Source organism: Geotrypetes seraphini, chromosome 5 (genome assembly GCF_902459505.1).
Source record: "Geotrypetes seraphini chromosome 5, aGeoSer1.1, whole genome shotgun sequence".
NCBI lineage: Eukaryota > Metazoa > Chordata > Amphibia > Gymnophiona > Dermophiidae > Geotrypetes > Geotrypetes seraphini.
This window is the reverse complement of record NC_047088.1, coordinates 9924923-9943912: the sequence shown is the minus strand read 5'-3', so window position 1 is coordinate 9943912 and position 18990 is coordinate 9924923. Positions and strand designations below refer to the sequence as shown.

General features: G+C 43.9%; 1 protein-coding gene across 1 annotated transcript in view; it reads right to left on the bottom strand.

Annotated features, from left to right (window-relative positions):
* OPHN1 (oligophrenin 1) overlaps nucleotides 1–18990 on the bottom strand; it is a 234600-nt gene that overhangs the window by 101317 nt on the left and 114293 nt on the right. The window contains exons 5-6 of the mRNA XM_033945796.1: nucleotides 1152–1253; nucleotides 812–922 (exon numbers count right to left, since the gene is read on the bottom strand). Of these exons, the coding sequence (XP_033801687.1) occupies nucleotides 812–922; nucleotides 1152–1253 (213 nt within the window). The remainder of the gene's footprint in view (nucleotides 1–811; nucleotides 923–1151; nucleotides 1254–18990) is intronic.

The following is an 18990-nucleotide window of genomic DNA, read 5'->3' as shown; positions in this document are numbered from 1 at the left end:
GCTGCCTGTGTCGCCAGGAGGCTGTCGTAAAGTTTCTTACGTCGGGTACCATTATGAGGGGGGAAGGTGAATAGGTTCTGAGTTCTCCTTGGTCATTTCCATGTGTCCTTTCTAAACATACTGCTCAAGCCTGGTCTCTCCTCCTACCTAAGCCACATCAACCCTACTGAATAACACTTACCTGGTTTCACCCATCAGCATCTGTAGCCACAGTCCTGCAGTTCTCAGAGAGCATAAGACCGTACGAATATGCTTCCTGGGCCAGACCAATGGTCCATCAAGCCCAGTAGCCCGTTCTCATGGTGACCAATCCAGGTCAGTAGTACCTGGCCAAAACCCAAGAAGTAGCAATATCCCATACAGAATCTCAAAGAATAGCAAGATTCCGGAATCCCAGAGAGTAACAAAAGATTCCAGAATCTCAAAGAAAGCAACATTCCAGAGCTGAGATTGTGATGTCATAATGCCTCATTCCACAGTGCCTCAGCCAACCTCATCAGTGATGTCACAAAGGCTTGACTGTTCTATACTTGGCACACGTAAGACCGTAAGAATAGCCTTACTGGGTCAGACCAATGGTCCATCGAGCCCAGTAGCTGTTCTCACGATGGCCAATCCAGATCTTACATGTGTGCACATTTGAATAGGCATAGCTCAAGCCTGTCTTGATAGACCTGGGATAGACTGTGCTCCTCCCCTGAGGGGATCCACAAACTTCCAGTGGGATAACACTAGCACCTCCAATGGAAACGAGCAAAACTACTTTTCCCTCTTTTTGGAAAGAGAAAGTGTCCTAATTATTTACACTTACCGGCTCCACAATGCTGTACTTCTTGCTCTCCTGTACCTCCTGGATCTGAAAGACATATTCCAGTGAAGATTCATAGAAGTTGCGTCTCTCTTTATCCACCTGGATGTCCGCCTGCATAAGAGGGACAAAATAGCTGTGAACAATACTTCACACATCCAGCAGGAGGAGCAGTTGTACAGCTCTAGAGGCTATGTCCTTCTCAGGGGCAAAAAGAAGAGGTGAAAGGGAAGGGAGGGAGGACAAGATAGAGAGGAGGTAAAGAATGGGGGAGGGAGAGTTGGAGAGCTCAGAACTGATGAAGGAGAAGAATGACAAGGGAGGGGATGAATCATGGATTTACCTCCTGTAACTGGGACTCTTTCTTCTTTGAAGATAAGTTCAAGTGACGATCCAGCAGTGAATAAAATTTCTCGCTGTCCTTGTCAAATTTTTTCTTCCGCTCCTAGAGTTTTTTGAAAATATATTTATTAAAAGCAAATAGCATCAAATACAGTGAAAAAACTACAAGTATAGGCAAACTTAAATACGAGGGTCATTTCATAAATAATGCACACTATTTTCTTTTTTTTACATTTATTTATTTATTTTTTTCAAGTATTTCTTTACAATCCTTCAATATAGTCTCCCTGCTTTGCAATGACCGAGTCCCAACATCCGGGAAGCTTCATTATTCCATCCAAGACATCGTTTTTGTTCAGTTGCTGAATGGCTCAGGTACCGGCAGAAAAAAGCTCTTCCAGAGATGCAAAACGATGTCCACGCATAAGATGTTTCAACTTTGGAAAAAGGTCGAAGTCTGGTGGACTCATGTCTGGACTGTAGGGAGCATAAGGTAACACCTCCCAGCTGTATTTGCATAGTTTTTCAATGACGACATTCCCTATGTGTAGATGAGCGTTTGAGTGGCCCAGCCAAAAGCAACTGAGGTCAGGTTTTGTGCATTTTTCTGCGCATTTTTTTTTTTTTTAATCACGGTAATACACTGCTGTGACACTTCTTCCACATGGAACTTTGTCTTTAATGATGGTGCCTTCATGATCATAAGCAAAAATCATCATTTGTTAGACTTTTGATTGCACTCATCAAAATTTTTTTGGCCGTGGGGAAGATGGAGCTCTCCACTCGTCATTGAAAAACTATGCGAATACGGCTGGGAGGTTTTACCTCATGTTCCCTACAGTCTGTTAGGTCCTAGTTCACACTCACTGCCTAACACCAGCTCTGGCAGGATACACATTTCAAATCTGACATATTGTAATCACAAAACTGAAAATAAAATTATTTTTTCTACCTTTTGTTGTCTGGTCATTTTATTATTCAAATCGTGTTGGTTCCAGGCTCTGCTTTCTGTTTATCTTCTGTTAACTCGTTCACCAGGGTCTCCTGCTCACTTGCCCTTTTCTTCTTTCTCTGTGCTCACCATCCATCTTCCAACTCTGTACCTTCCCCCTTCCACTGCCATATCCAACATTTCTGTTTCTTTCCCACTATCTACTATCTCTCTCTCTTTCTCCCTGCCTTGTGCCCTGGGTCAAACCTCTCTATTCCCCTCCATGCAGCATCTCTCTCTTCCTCCCCTCTCCATTTTCATGTGCAACATTTCTTTTTGTGCCCCATGCACCATCTCTTCCTGCCCTCCACCCTATGTTCAACATTTCTCCTTCTCTCCTCTCCATGCATGTCTCTCTTCCCTTCACCATATGCAGGAATTCTTCCTCTCACCCCTTTCTATTTTTGTTACATCTCTCCCTTCATCTCCTCCACCCCATGTCCAACAATTCTTCTTTTCTCCTCTCCCCCCCCCCTGCAGCAGCTTTCCATCCCTCCCTCACAAGCTGCGGTGATAATACGGCATAGCGTGGCATGCTGCTATTGAGCCATTTCACTGTATGGCAACACTAGCATAGCCATATCTCAAACTCTCCTGACCACCTCCGCCATTCAGCATGAACAAAATATCCAGCATTAACACACTCCCTCCCTTCACTTGCTTCTGAGACCCTTCTAATACCCTGGGTTTTATAGCAGTGCTGCACCATGCATGTGGGCAAGATGGAAAGCTGATGGAATTGCCCTAAAAGTAGGGCAGCCCGAGATAAGATTGAATCTAGCAGGTAAATAGTCAGAGATACACACATCCCCTGTTAATGCTCCCTGTTACTAGTAAGTTGCTCTGGTTTGTTCCCATCTGCTGCCTCTGCAGGGCGTGGGACACAAGAGGTTGCACTTTTCAGCCCCCATTGAGCCACCGATCCTGCGTCAGTCTCCCAATATATTATGCTTCCTCATAAACCATTGGCCCTCCCCCAATAAAGGGTACACAGCATATATTACTCTATAAAATTTACCATACAAAAAAAAATTTGATTTTACTCTTCTCAGTAACAACAAGAACACCATAAATCCTCACTGTGCCAGATATATTGTGAAATAATACAAACCTCTGCAGAAATATCACTCAGGACCTACAAGAAATCTACTATTCTAACACTAACTTTCAAATCTCACACAATATAGGGCCCTACCTAGGAGATGGCAGCACCATAAATATTCCAGTGATCCCTAGAACCTCAGTATATCTACAAGGAACATAAAGAGTTGCCAAACCGAAGGGCCATCAAGCTTAGTATCTAATTTCCAACAATGGCCAACCCAAGTCACACGTACCTGAAAAAATCCCAAAGAGTAAAACAGATTTTATGCTGCTTATCTCTAGAAATAAGCAGTGGATTTCACCAAGCCCCATTAATAATGGCTTATGGACTTTTCTTTTAGGAAATTAGCCAAACCTTTTTTAAACCCTGTTAAGCTAACTGATTTCACCACATTCTCCAGAAACAAATTCCAGAGTTTAGTCACACGTCGAGTGAAGAGATGATTTTCTCCAGTTTGTTTTAAATATACTTCTTAGTAGCTTCATCGCATGCCCCCCCTAGTCCTAGTATTTTTGGAAAGAATAAACAAATGATTCACTTCTACTCATTCCACTCCACTCAGTATTTTATATCTCCCCTGAGCCATTTCTTCTCCAAGCTGAATAGCCCTATCCGCTTTAGCCTTTCCTCATAGGGAAGTTGTCCCATCCCTTTTATCATTTTTGTTGCCCTTCTCGGTACCTTTTCTAATTCCGCTATATCTGTTTTGAGATGCGGCGACAACCAGAATTGCACACAGATAAACCAGATTAATGACTCATTCTTACACAGAAATCATTTTACTGCTTTTTTGAGCTGAAGAGGTCAGTGTATGCTATCCATCCTGTTTCCGTTTAGAGATCCTTTCTATATACCCCACTTTTTTTGAGAAGTCCATAAGGATGAGAATATACACGGGTAGATGCAGGAGTAATCTAAGTAAGTTTTCAAGTTTTTATTGATATTTGATGAATCGCTTATTCAATTTATTAAGTGATGTACGATTTTCTAAAAAGAAACCTGGTTACAAAAACCAACAAAATAACATCATTCTTACAAGTATAAAACAAGGGAGTCAGGGAGGAAAGGAGGGATGAGTTACAATTCTTTCTTGGAGGGAATAAACAAAAAAGGGAAAGACGAAAGGGAAGGTAAAGAGTTAAAAACCTAAAGCATTTTGTTGTTTGTCTAAAATTTAAATGTTAAAAGCGTCTTTAAAAAGATAGGTTTTTAAGGATTTTTTTAAAGGAAGTAAGGTCCTTTTCTTCTCTAACGTATTGAGGTAATGAGTTCCACAGTTGAGGAGCCATTACCGAAAACATCGTGTCTTCTGGTGCCTACAATTTTCAAGGAGGGGATGGTTAAGAGGTTTTGAGAGGTCGACCGGAGGGGTCTAGAGGTATTATGAGGGATGAACATTCTAGTTATGAATTGGGGTTCATTAAAGATTAACGTATTATATACTAAAAATAGAACCATAAATATTTCTTTATGGAAAGGATGATGGATGCATGCTTATGTTTATTTGAAATTTTGATATACCGCTCATCTTTACCAGACCAGAGAAGTTTACGATTTAAAATAAACCAATACAGTGGTGCCTCACACAACGAACTTAATTCGTTCCAGGAGCAAGTTTGTTATGCGAAAAGTTCGTTATGTGAAACGCGTTTTCCCATAACAATACATGTTAAAAAAAATAATTCGTTCTGTAGCATAAAATATGCTAAGATGACATAAAAAAAGATAAATTTATCTTGTTAGAGCTGTTAGCATGATATAGAGGGGATATATGTGAAGGGGAGGGGAGACAGGGGTTTTGTTGATCCTTGCTGTGTATTATAATCACCCCCCACATACTCCCCAGTACCTTTTTTAATTCCTCCCATCTTTCCCAGCCAGTGGCGTACAGGCCAGAAGCGCAGAGATCAGGAGCAATTCCTCTGCACGCCTGTGTGGGCCCATGCCGATCTCCGAATGGCTGCAGTTAGTTCTTGTGAGTCCCGCGAGAGCTGACTGCAGCCATTCAGAGATCAGCGCAGGCCCAGGCAGTAGCACAGAAGGCTTGCTCTTGATCTCTGTCTGCGCTTCTGGCTGGGAAATTTGCTAGACCACCAGTTCGAGTGAGCGGGTGAGAAAGTTGCAGCAGTGGTGGCTTTTTTAAAAAAATATGTGGCGGCGGGGGGAGGTTTAAAAATATGCGGTGGCGGCGGGGGGAGGTTTAAAAATATGCGGTGGCGGCGGCAGGGGGGTTTAAAATATGTAGCGCCGAGAGAGGGCAGTTAAGGATGCAGCTCGGGCGACTTCGTTGTGTGAAACGAAGTTTGTTGTGGGAAGCAAGACCTGAAGTTCGTTGTGCGCAGCGTTCGCTGTGCGAGGCGTCCGTTATGCGAGGCACCACTGTACTTCTTAATACAGAAACTCCATGGCCACCATCACTATCTCATATTGATGCCTAGAGATTGAAAGAAGGACGTGTCTTCAACAAAGATTTAAACTTCTTATAATTGTCTTCAACACAAAGTGTTCGCACAAGCCAGAAAAATGTCCTCTCCCTTGTGGCCACCCAGTGTACCTTAGGAAAACGTGGCATCAAGAGTCTAGACCTGCAGTGATCGGTGGCAAGTCAAATGCGAGCAAGACAACTTAGCTCAGGACAACTGCGCGCAGCGACAGTTGAGCGCCAAGACAACTTAGCTCAGGACAATTGCGCCAAGACAACTTAGCTCAGGACAATTGCGCCAAGACAACTTAGCTCAGGACAACTGCGCGCAGCGACAGTTGAGCGCCAAGACAACTTAGCTCAGGACAATTGCGCCAAGACAACTTAGCTCAGGACAATTGCGCCAAGACAACTTAGCTCAGGACAACTGCGCGCAGCGACAGTTGAGCGCCAAGACAACTTAGCTCAGGACAATTGCGCCAAGACAACTTAGCTCAGGACAATTGCGCGCAGCGAACTACTCAAGATGTCTTTGCGCTCAGTTGTCTTGCGCACGCACATTTGACTATGAACCCTTTGCACTCGGTTGTCTTGCGCTTAGATTTCTTCATACAGTTGCCCATACGCATTTGTCTTGTGCGCATTTGACTATGAACCGCAGTGATCTATTGGAAGACATCTTGCGGGTGTATATAAAACTGTCCACTTGTTCAGATATAATGGCTGCAATTTCCATAATGATTTAGTGCTATGCGCAGAGTCTTAAAGTCTCATACTCCTGTACTGCTCAGGCAGCCAGCGATACTTTTCTTTGATCATGCATTCCCGAGGAGCCAAACAACCATCTTGTGCAATGCTTGCAATAACCTAGTCTGAGATTTTGGTAAATCTCAAGTAAACCACGTTACCATAGTCCAGTCAGGAGGTAAAAAGATCCAATGGAAGTAGTCATAGAGATGAAGGTAGCATCTGAATTAGAAAGTTGCATGGGGACAGAAATCCCACCCATTCCCACCAGGATCCTCTCCGTCCCCACCCGTCCCCGCCAGGATCCTCTCCGTCCCCACCCGTACCCGTCAGGATCCTCTCCGTCCCCACCCGTACCCGTCAGGATCCTCTCCGTCCCCACCCATCCACGCCAGGATCCTCTCCGTCCCCACCCGTCCCCGCCAGGATCCTCTCCGTCCCCACCCGTACCCGTCAGGATCCTCTCCGTCCCCACCCATCCACGCCAGGATCCTCTCCGTCCCCACCCGTCCCCGTCAGGATCCTCTCCGTCCCCACCCGTCCCCGTCAGGATCCTCTCCGTCCCTACCTGTCCCCGTCAGGATCCTCTCCGTCCCCACCCGTCCCCGCCAGGATCCTCTCCGTCCCCACCCGTCCCCGCCAGGATCCTCTCTGTCCCCACCCGTCCCCACCAGGATCCTCTCCATCCCCACCCATCCACGCCAGGATCCTCTCTGTCCCCACCCGTCCCCGTCAGGATCCTCTCCGTCCCTACCTGTCCCCGTCAGGATCCTCTCCGTCCCCACCCATCCACGCCAGGATCCTCTCCATCCCCACCCATCCATGCCAGGATCCTCTCCGTCCCCACCCGTCCACGTCAGGATCCTCTCTGTCCCTACCTGTCCCCGTCAGGATCTTCTCCGTCCCCACCCATCCCCGCCAGGATCCTCTCCGTCCCCACCCATCCCCGCCAGGATCCTCTCCGTCCCCACCCGTCCCCACCAGGATCCTCTCCATCCCCAACCATCCCCACAAGGAATTACCTCCATCCCTGCCCGTCCCCATAAAAAGCAGCAATTACTTCTGACAGGATCATCAGTTCCACAGTTTCTTTTGTGTTTGCGCTGCTGTTTTCCTTGTGGAATCTCTTTGGTGGAACCCTTTTTTTGTTTAATGTTCAGGTAATTAACTTATAAATCCCCTCTTTTACTAAGGCTGACGTGTCCATTATATTATATGGACGAACCCTGCTTCCAAAGCCTTCCATCCACTTGGGAGTCCCGTTGGCTAGAGGGGGGTCCCCGTGGGAGTCCCGTGGGCCAGAGGGGGATCCCCGTGGGTTAGGGGGGGATTCCTGCGGGACCCGCGGGATTCCCACTTCCTGTGCAGACCTCTAATCTGAATTCAAGAAAACAAGGATCTCTGAGGGAGAGGAAGGCATTATAAAGTTAGCAGTTGATACGGATTGCCAGATTGGATTGCATTTTCTATAGGACATCTGAGTTTAGACGTTTTGGGAAAGACATCCAGAAATCCATTAGAGAAAATGTCCATTCTCAAAACAGCAAGACATCCATGGTTCTTTTTTTTTTTTTTTGGACAATGACCTATGTAGACATTTTGGTCCTTAGTATGTCTATCTTTTTTAGCCATTTTCAAATATAAAGACATCCACATGAAAAAAAAAAAAAAAAAACCCCACGTATTTCCAGACGTTCAAGCAGCTAACATTCTTAGCAAACTGTTCAAAGACAGTTGAGCATTCCTCAGCACAGCAGGATTACTGCAGAGAACGTCATAGGTACAGACTTGTAACTTTAACTTGCTTCTATTGTATAGTGAACCCTCCAAAACCCACCCAAAACTTACTTGATTATGCCTGAAGAGCACCCAAGTCCTAAGCCCACCCAAAACATGTCTCTAACACACCCCTTAATATTTGGACACACTAGAGACAAAACAACCAGAAAGACGTCTAGAAAGTCTGTTTTGAGAAGGACCACTTGAATGCTTTAACTAGTAAGATGTCCAAATGCACGTTTATGCTGTCTTTTGGATGTCTATCTTTTTTGAAAATGAGACCCATAGAGGGGCATAATCAAAACATACGTCTTAACTCTGATTTGGATGTAGGGCATTAGACGCCTAAGTCGGCAGCTACGAAATGTACATTCTCGAAAAGTACATCTAAATTTTTTGGGGTAAATTGTCTATCTGGATGTCCAGGCGTTGATCGTCCAGACTGCCACTACGTCTATCTTTATACCCCATTCTTGACCGAAAATTTGTCCAAGTCCTAAACGCCCAGAACAAGACCTTTTGGACGTGGGAGAGCCCAGCATTGTGATGGACTGTTCACCTAGAGTAGTGGTGAAATTTACAGGTCACTGCTGTGATCTTCACAAAAAGGGAGCCACATAAACATCTCACCAAACTCCCTTATAGCTTATGGTGAGCCCCCCCAAAACACACTATACCCACCTGTCTGCAACCCCAATAACCCTTATGGTTGCAGGTGGCACTTATATGGCAGTACAGTAGGGTTTTGAGGGCTCACATTTTCCACCATGATTGTAGTGGTTAGAGTGGTTTATGGGCCTGGGTTCTCATCTAATCTAAATCTTGAATTTATATACCACTAGTGTTTTAGCCTGTTACATTAACGGGTGCTAGAGTAGATGTCTGTCTGTCTGTGGGTTGTTTGGTTGTTTTTTTTATCTCTCTGTCTCCTTGGACGCTGTCATTCTTTCTATCTCCATGTCTGTCTATCTTTATTTCTAACTCTATCCTCTTCCCTCAATCCTGCATGTGCCCTTTTTTCTTTCTCCTCCCCACTTCCTTCCAACGTCTGCTCCCCCTGTCCTCCACACTTCCATTTAATGTCTGTCTCCCTCTCTCTACCCCTTCCATCTACTGTTCACCCTCTGTCTTGCCCCTTCCATTCACTGCCCTCTCTTCTCTTTCCATCCAGTGTCCGCCTTCTCTCTTTCTGTTCCATATGGCCTCTCTCCATCTCCTCCTTCCTTTTCCCTTGGTCTGGCATACCTTCCTCCTTCCCTCCATGCCCTGCCATCTCTTCTTCCCTCCAAGCCATTCTCTCCCCCTCTGCTCCCTTTCCTCCTTGAACTACTTCATCGGTCAGCAGCAGCATTTACAATTCATTGCTGTTGCTGGCTTCAGGTCTTCCTCTTTGGCGGGTCCTGTCTTCAAGAAAACAGGAAGTAAGCAGGACCGGCCAGAGATTAAGGCCTGAAGCCTTATATATCCAAAAAGCTGTTTCAATTATCCGTACTTGGACGACCTGTCTTTTAGATCGCCCAAGTGCCGACTTGAACGGGTTTTTAGACGTATGTAAGTTTCAATTATGAGCCCCATAGTCTTTATCCAACTTTTTCTCTCCTATGTTTAAGGCCTTGGTAGGCCAATGAAGTGAAAATCAGCTGGACAAAGGCTCCTTAAATGTGAGGGGAAAAACTGTGGAGGAGATGAGGCGTAAGAAAAAGGTGATGGGAAGTTCGGAAGCTCAGAGCTTCTAGGCCTCAGAGAGGAGAGCATCGTGTAAGAGCATGTTCTTCATAAAAAAGGAGAGAGTGGCTTTTTTTTTTTAACTAGCATTCACATTGCTTCTTAAAGAACACAAAAATGAAATAATCTCCAATTAAGTCTTTGAGCCAAGATGTCCCACCACATTAGCATTCGGCCAAAGCACAGAAGGGATATGCTGAGCAGGGATCACTGGCCTTCTCCATCACTTTTTCCTGCTTAGAAAGACCTCGGATGTTTTAATGAAACACGCCCATGAATTCTGTTCATAAAGTGAGCTGAACATCCCTGCCTCTCACAGGAAGTTTACGATTCCCTGGCAGTCGCCCCACTCAGCATCTGCCCAAGCCTCTGAGGTCTGGATTTAAGCATCTGTACGAGCTGGCTGCAGCCCAATTCCAGGACATGATTTGTACACAGCAATAAGCAGTTAACGCTGAAGAAATCCACGTAGAGTCCTTAGAATTCACATTCCAGGAAGTGATGGGGAGAAGCATAAAGATTATACATAAACTAGTCTTTAAGCCTGGGTGCTAGATGTGTGTGTGTCTGTCTTTCTTTCTTTCTCTGTCTCTCCTTGGCCGCTTTCTGTCTGTCTTTTTTTCTTTCTTTTTCTCTCTCTTTCCTCGGCTGTCCAGCAGCACCCCTTCCCTGCTTCCCCTGTCCAGAAGTAGGCCTTCTCCCTTCCCTTTACCTCCCCCTATCCAGCATCATCTCTTCCCTGCTCCCCCTGTCCAGGAGTAGGCCTTCTCCCTTCCTTTTACTCCCCTCCCCCTGTCCAGCAGAACCTCTTACCTGATCCCCCTGTCCAGCAGTAGGCCTTCTCCTTTCCCTGCTCCCCCTGTCCATTATCCATTAGGCCGGGCAGCCTCGGGGCTTTTGCTAGGCCGGCCCACCTCGCATTATCGAAGTGGGCCGGCCTAGCAAATGCCCCACGGCTGCTGTGTTTGCTGGTCCGGGGGTGAGAAGAGGCGTCCCGGCAGCGCAGTCAAACCCGGCAATGCAGGAGTCAAACTGCCGTTGCAAGCCACCCCACGCACCTGAAATAGAATTCGGCATGGAGGCACACAGCTTCCAAGTCAAGATTGATTAGTGGGGTAGCTAGAATATCTCACATTACCCCTGTATTAAAATGTCTGCACTGGTTACCAGTTGAACAGAGGATTTACTTTAAAAGTATTATCTCTGGTGCATCAATCTTTGCTTCGAATGGTGCCATATTGGTTCCAGTGTCTTTGGGAGATGTATAGACCAGGTAAAGCCCTGCGATCAGCTGGTAGTATGAAGTTAATGTGTCAGTCACCTATGACTATTAAATATATGTCCACAAAAACAAAAATGTTTACGGTTGCTGGGATGTCCTTGTGGAATAACTTGACTGGTCAAATCAGATGATGAGTGGAACACTCCATTTTTTTAAAAACTGCTTAAGACCATGGGCTCCTTTTACGAAGGTGCACTTAGCTTGCGCTACAACGTCCCGCGCACTAGACGCTAACGCCTCCATAGAGCTGGTGTTAGTATTTTCCATGTAGCGTGCATTAAAAACACTAGCGCACCTTCGTAAAAGAAGCCCAAGTTGTATGATATGATAATTATTCCTCTGAAACTGTTTTGCTTTCCCTTAATTGTATCTGTTAAAAGGTTTTGCAAAGGGTATTTTCTTGAATCATCACTGCTTATATTTGATAACAATGTAGTGTAAACTCTTCGCTGATTGTCCAGCACATCTTGTTGTAAACCACCTCGAACTTTCATGGCTTTAGCGGTATATAAGAATAAAATTATTATTATTATTATTAACCAGATGTGTGATGATTTTGAATTTATGTTTTTATATATGTAACTCTGGAAACCGCTGAGATTTTTGGCGGTATAGAAATTTTTAAAATAAATAAAGATTGTAGCAAATGTGATACAACCATAGATCCTTCAGAAATCAAATTATGAAATGTCTGGGAGCCGCAGGAGTACTGAGGATTTTTTTTTTTACCGTTTGTCAAAGGTAAAACAAGTATTTTCTATCCCAGTTAGAATGCTTAGGAAAAAAGGACTCGCAGAAATCAGAACCTATAGATACCCTTTCACTTCCAAAAAACATGCACTGCTCTGAAAATGCCTTCAACTACCCTATCCCCGCCCTGGAGAACATCATCACCCGCTGCAAGCACAAGGATAGGCATTATGAAAAGCCACATGCCTTCCCACCCCCTAGGTTTCAAAAGGCCTGGGAGGGAATCTTTAGGACACTGCCTTTCCCCTTAAGAATATTCCTTCATCGTGTCAGGGCCACCTTAAAATCCTAGTTCTGACTAAGGGGGTAGAGTGGAGCCAGGTGGGCATGGTCCCGAAAATATAAAAGGCCGGGCCAGAGCTAGTTTAAGGAGACACAGAGGGAAGTAGCAATACTCACTGCAGAAGTCTCCTCCCCGAAGCTAAGAAATTGGGACCACTATGTTCAGGTAGACCTAGGGTTACCATATGGCTCCAGAAAAAAGGGAGGATGGATCGAGACATCTGGGTTTCACTTCCATTGAAAGCAATGAAAATTTAACACCCGGATCTGTTCCCCTTTTTCTGGATAAGAAGGTGAATCTATACACACAGTGAAAGTAGAAAGTAGCACCCCAAGGATAGTAATCTAGGTTTCAGCTGTAAAAAAGCTCTCCTCTTCAGTTGTGTGAAGTTTGCCACGTCAGGAAAAATCAATATTGTATCTCCACAAAACTTTGCAGCCTTGCCAGAGGATGTGGTAAGAGCGGATAGCATAGCTGGTTTTAAGAAAGGTTTGGACAAGTTCCTGGAGGAAAAGTCCATAGTCTGTTATTGAGAAAGACACGGGGAATGCCATTGCTTGCCCTGGATCGGTAGCATAGAATGTTGCTACTTTTTGGGGTTCCGGAATCTTTTGTTATTCTTTGGGATTCCAGAATCTTGCTATTCTTTAGGATTCTGTATGGAATATTGCTACACCTTGGATACCATCGTGGAAGCCTAGACCAGATATATTCCACGTAATGATAGAAGCTATTAGAGCCAAAAAAATGATCCAAATGAAGAAAATAAGAACAAACGATGAATACCAGTACACCACAATTCACATGTTCAAATCACATATGCTCCTCAGAATGCCACACCAAGGAATAGTGTGGTAGCACTTCCTCACTGGAACATTATATTATGTGATATTTTTGAACTGATGTGCACTTATTTACGTACTGTGATTAATAATTTATCATTTATAAAGTGACGATATTATCTAAAAGCAAACATTTTTGAGTATTCTGTGCATTAAAGTGACTTAGCTTTTGAACCGGGTCTGCTTCATTCCGCACCGACGCGTTTCAAGGTTTTCTTCAGGGTCGGGGACATGAAGAGCATAACGCTATAAATCAATATTGTAGCCTCGGATAACTTTATCACGGACTAGCATTATGCTATAAATCCCGGATAAGTCTGCTCTTCATGACCCCGACCCTGAAGAAAACCTTGAAACGCGTCGGTGCGGAATGAAGCAGACCCGGTTCAAAAGCTAAGTCACTTTAATGCACAGAATACTCAAAAATGTTTGCTTTTAGATAATATCGTCACTTTATAAATGATAAATTATTAATCACAGTACGTAAATAAGTGCACATCAGTTCAAAAATATCACATAATATAATGTTCCAGTGAGGAAGTGCTACCACACTATTCCTTGGTGTGGCATTCTGAGGAGCATATGTGATTTGAACATGTGAATTGTGGTGTAAAGTGGTGTACTGGTATTCATCGTTTGATAGTAAGACATCAGTGCCTTTCTTGGTTTTGAAAATAAGAACAGACATAAGTACTGGCAAGTTAGCTTTCTTTATCAGTGCTTTCCATCTAAGAAAGTATAAGAAGAGAAATTTGTCAAAGAGGCAAAAACTCAGAGCAACAATTTTTTTTTAGGTACATCAGAAGCAGAAGACCTTTGAGGGAATCCATGGGACCACTGGATGATCAAAGATCAAAAGGGGAACTCTGGGAGGATAAGGTTATAGCAGAGAGATTGAATTCTTTGATTCGGTCTTTACAGAAGATGCAAAGAGATCTACTTTGAACTGTTAATGGCTTTCAAGGGTGATGATGCGGAGGAACCGAAAGAAATCTCAGTGAATCTGTAAGATGTGTACTAAGCCAAATTGACAAGTTAAAAAGTGATAAATCGCCAGAACCGGATGGTATACATCACAGGATACTGAAAGAACTCAAACATGAAACTGCTAACCTGTCACTAAAATTGTAGCACTTGCAGATTGGAGGATGGCCAATGTTACGCCAATTTTTAAAAGGGGTTCTGGGGAGCTCCGTGACATTACAGACCGGTTAGCCTGACTTTACTGCCGAGCAAAATAGTTGAAACAATTACACTTCTCCCTCCATATTCGCGTTTTAGCGGTTTCGATCATTCATGGTTTTAAGCTTATTGGCTCCTCCCCCCCAAATTACATCAGCTTGCAAAGAGAAACTGCTGATTCCAAGCATTTACAGAGAAAATGGCTGATTCCCGGCTCGCTCTTTATCGTGTTTTGCCTCTCCTTCAGGAACAGGCCAGATCTCCCACCATGTTATTCGCGGTTTCACCATATTCATGATGGTTTTTAATAGAAAACAGCAAATAACATATGAAAAAGTTATTCATGGCATTTCTGTATTCACGGGTCTCTTAATCCCCTATCACAGCGAATATGGAGGGAGAAGTGTATAAAAAATAAAATTGTGGAACACGTAGACAAACGATTTAAAGGGACAGAGTCAGCGTGGATTCAGCCAAGGGAGATCTTGCCTCCCCAATTTGTTTGTCTTCTTTGAAGGTGTGAATAAACATGTGGCTAAAGGTGAGCCGGCTGATGTAGTGTATCTAGATTTTCAGAAAGCTTGACAAAATTCCTCTTGAGAAGCACCTGAGAAAATTAAAGAGTCTTGGGATAGGAGACAATGTTCAGTTATGGATTAGGAATTGGGTTATTGGATAGAAAACAGAGGGTAGGGTTAAATGGCCATTTTTCTCAATGAAGGGGAGTAAATAGTGGAGTGCCACGGGGAGCTGTGGAAATTGGAACGACGACTGAGATGATTAGATTTGCAGATGACACTAAACCGTTCAAAGTTATTATAACGCATGCAGATTGTAAAAAATTGCAGACAGACATTAGGAAATTGAAAACTAGTCGTGCAAAATGCAGATGACATTTCAGTGTGGACAAATGTTAGGCTATGTCTTTCCGGAAAATGCTGCAATTTTAAAACACCCTGTCCACTAAGTCAGTATTTCCAAATCCTTATGTTATGACTACTGCATTTCCCCGCATATAGGCCGCCCCCATGTATAGGCTGCAGAAAAGGGCAGCCATTGTTTAAAAACCGGAAGATAAGCCACCCCATGGTACTAGCCACAGCTTATCTCCGGGAACCTCCCCTGCCTTTTAAAATCTTCCCCCCACCCCCCGGTACCTTTTTCGTAGCCCCTGGATGGCAGATGGCGAATCACCAGCGGCGCAGGGCAGCCGCGATTTCTTCGGCATCCGGCCTGCCTCTGTACCGCCCGCTGAATGGCCGACGTAGCTGGTTTGAAGAAAGGTTTGGACAGGTTTCTGGAGGAAAAGTCCATAGTCTGTTATTGAGAAAGACATGGGGGAAGACATTGCTTGGATTGGCCACCATGAAGATGGGCTTCTGGACTAGATGGACCATTGGTCTAACCCAGTAAAGCTATTCTTATGTTCTTTTGGTGTGAGGCTAGTAAACATCAGCTTTATTTGCAAAGTCTCAGTCATCATCCCATGGTTCTCAGCTTTATTCAAGCCCAATGATTCCAGGATTCTGAAAGGATTCCTAACACACAGTCACCATCTGAGGACTGTAGAACAGGAAAAAGATTGGTCAAACACAATGTAAAGATCATCCCAGGTCCGATACTAGTAGGAATCCCCCTCACCCATTCCACCCCCAGAGAAGAGAACAGCTCGGACACCAACACATCCTCGCTGGATGCCGTCTCCAGAAAGCTTTTTTTTTTTTTTCATTTTGGACACAATGGTTGGTTGAGTAGTATAAAGAGGGAGTGGGAACCTTGATAAAGCCCTCCGAATTGCACGGGCGAAACATGTTGGTGCATGGTGCAATAACCCCCCCTGAACAGCGTCTTACTAAAAGCTAAGTACTCTCAGTATTTATATGAAGTTATTTATTGAAAAAGTTGAAGTAGCATAGACTGGATCCAATGACGAGTGGGAGCGTAAAGCCAGGCACAATGAGAGAATTTGAGTGTGTGGTGGCCCGCTGAGGACCAGTGAATGTTAAGTTTCAAATAAATTATTGTTGAATGAAGTACATCAAGGCTGTGGGATAACATCTTACAGTTGATTTCAATCAAAATGTCTCTAGAAAGCAAACAGATGGAAAAAGCAACTAGACAGATTTTCTAGTTTAGGGGACCCAACAGTCCGATCCAGGATGAGACTGGAAAAAACTTTCAGTGGTTAATTTAAGAGTAATTTTAGGACATTATTTTTCACGGAGAGGGTGGTTGATACCTGAATGCCCTCCCGAGGGAGGTGGTAGAGAGGAAAACAGTGATGAACCAACAGTGGATCCCTAATCAGAAAACGAAGGTATACATTGAAGAACTAAGGCTGGTAGTGGACAGACTTGCACAGTCTGTGTCCCATATATGGCTATTCGGCTTAGGATGGGCTGGAAAGAGCTTCGATGGGAACTCCAATAGCTAGAATAATAATAATAATAACTTTATTCTTATATACCGCCAACAATCTTGCGACTTCTAGGCGGTTTACAGCAAAGAATATTGCAATGTACATTTGATAGTAACAGCATTAATGATAATAACAACAGTTATGTATTGCAGGGTCGTGAAGTACCTTGCGGTTTGCACAGGGTTGGAAGTTAGTGATTGGGGTTAACAGTTTACAAGAATAGATTTGGGGAGTGATTACGAGGGGGGTTATTGTCCTTGTTCGTTGCCTAGGTATTTTGTGAACAGGTATGTTTTCAGGTGTTTCCTGAATTCTCCATAGTTGTTTGTGTGTGTAATTAGTTTATCTAAGTCTTTGCCCCATAAGGCTGCTTGATAGGATAGAAGTTGTTGATGGTATCTGAACGGACACGTATCAGAACTTTAGTAAGTGTCCTTAGGCATATGTTGTTTAAAGATGCAAAGGTAGGCCCTGTTTATCTTTCCCTTCTTTGAAGACGGTATAAGGACAGGAATGTTTAAACAGAGATGTTGTGAAGTGAATTCAATTGTTTTGTTAAGCCGTATTTACAGACAGATTTAGATTAGGGTCTCTGCTGGTTAAGGCTTTTTCTGACCCTCTGTGGACTTCAATCTCCAGATAGGAAAAATGCTGATGTGTTTAAAGTTTCATGTGACCTGTGTCCATATATGGTTTGTATTTACGTCACATGCTGACACATGCTGGCAAACCTGATTCGTATAAAAGATGTGAAACTCATAATAAACTTTGGACATGTTTTGGAAGACGATTTCTGGTCTTTAAGATGTGTCCCCAGGTACCTGACTTTCAAATGACAGAGACAGAGAAAGTATGGGGCAGGAATTGGGACCAAAATCCTTTTCAGTATCTCTTATATTTGCATCCTTTGGCTGGTGGGGAGACGAATTTCAGGTGTAATCTTCTCTCATGTCTGTTGGTTGGGTATGAGAAGAGGTCTGTTATGTATTTAGGGGCTAGACCTGATAGTACTTTGAAGCATAGACATCCCAGCTTGAACTTCATGCGTGCCTCCATTGGTAGCCTAAGAACAGTTCTGGGCAGACTTCTACAGCCTATGGTCCAGTAATATCAAAAGAAAAAAAAGACAATTTCACGTAAACATGAATTTATAATGTGTGTACCTACTGGCCAGTTGCTTACCTGCTGTCATTTACTATGTTACTATACTGGCCGGACAGTAGACTTGCTTAGAACAGTTTCCTACATAACTTCAGATGTGATCCGTTTGTGTTTAAATTGCACTTTGAATAAGCATCTTTGGGAATTGGGATGGGAGCAAAGTCAAATACAGTAAAACCTTGGTTTGCGAGCATAATTCGTTCCAGAAGCATGCTTGTAATCCAAAGCACTCGTATCAAAGCGAATTTCCCCATAGGAAATAAAGCACAGTTACTTACCGTAACAGGTGTTATCCAGGGACAGCAGGCATGATATTCTCACATATGGGTGACGTCATCTACGGAACTCAGATGATTAGTTCCACAACCCAAAAACTTTACTATAAAATACTATACGTACTCATATAGCAAGACCTCGCTCGTTTAGAACAGCGTCAGAGAGAGAAGAACCGTCGGCTCAGTTGTGATGATATGACACGTGTATACTGTATGTACTCGTACTGCAAGACCTCGCTCATTTAGAACGGTCACTACACTTCCACAGCGTCAGAAAGAGAAGAACCGTTGGCAGATGAAGTTTAATGTGGAAAAATGCAAAGTGATGCATTTAGGCAGGAAAAATAAAGAACACAAGTATCAGGTGTAACTCTGGGAAAGACCGAACAGGAAAAGGACCTGGGTGTACTGATAGATAGGACCCCGAATCCGTCGGCACAATGTGTGGTGGCGGCGAAGAAAGCAAATAGAATGCTAGGCATGATAAAGAAGGGAATTACGAGTAGATCAGAGAAAGTTATAAAACCGCTCTACAGAGCCATGGTCAGACTGCACCTGGAATACTGCATCCAGCATTAGTCTCCATACCTAAAGAAGGATATAAAACTGCTAGAGAGGGTGCAGAGACAAGCAACGAAGCTAGTGAAAGGTATGGAGAACCTGGACTACGAGGAACGACTTAGGAGACTGGGGTTGTTCTCCCTTGAGAAGAGGAGACTGCGGGGGGATCTGATCGAGACTTTCAAAATACTGAAAGGATTCGACAAAATGGAGCAGGGAAAGCAGTTATTTACAATGTCCAGTGTGACACCGACAAGAGGACATAGACTGAAGCTGAGGGGGGACAGGTCCAGGACAAATATCAGGAAGTTCTGTT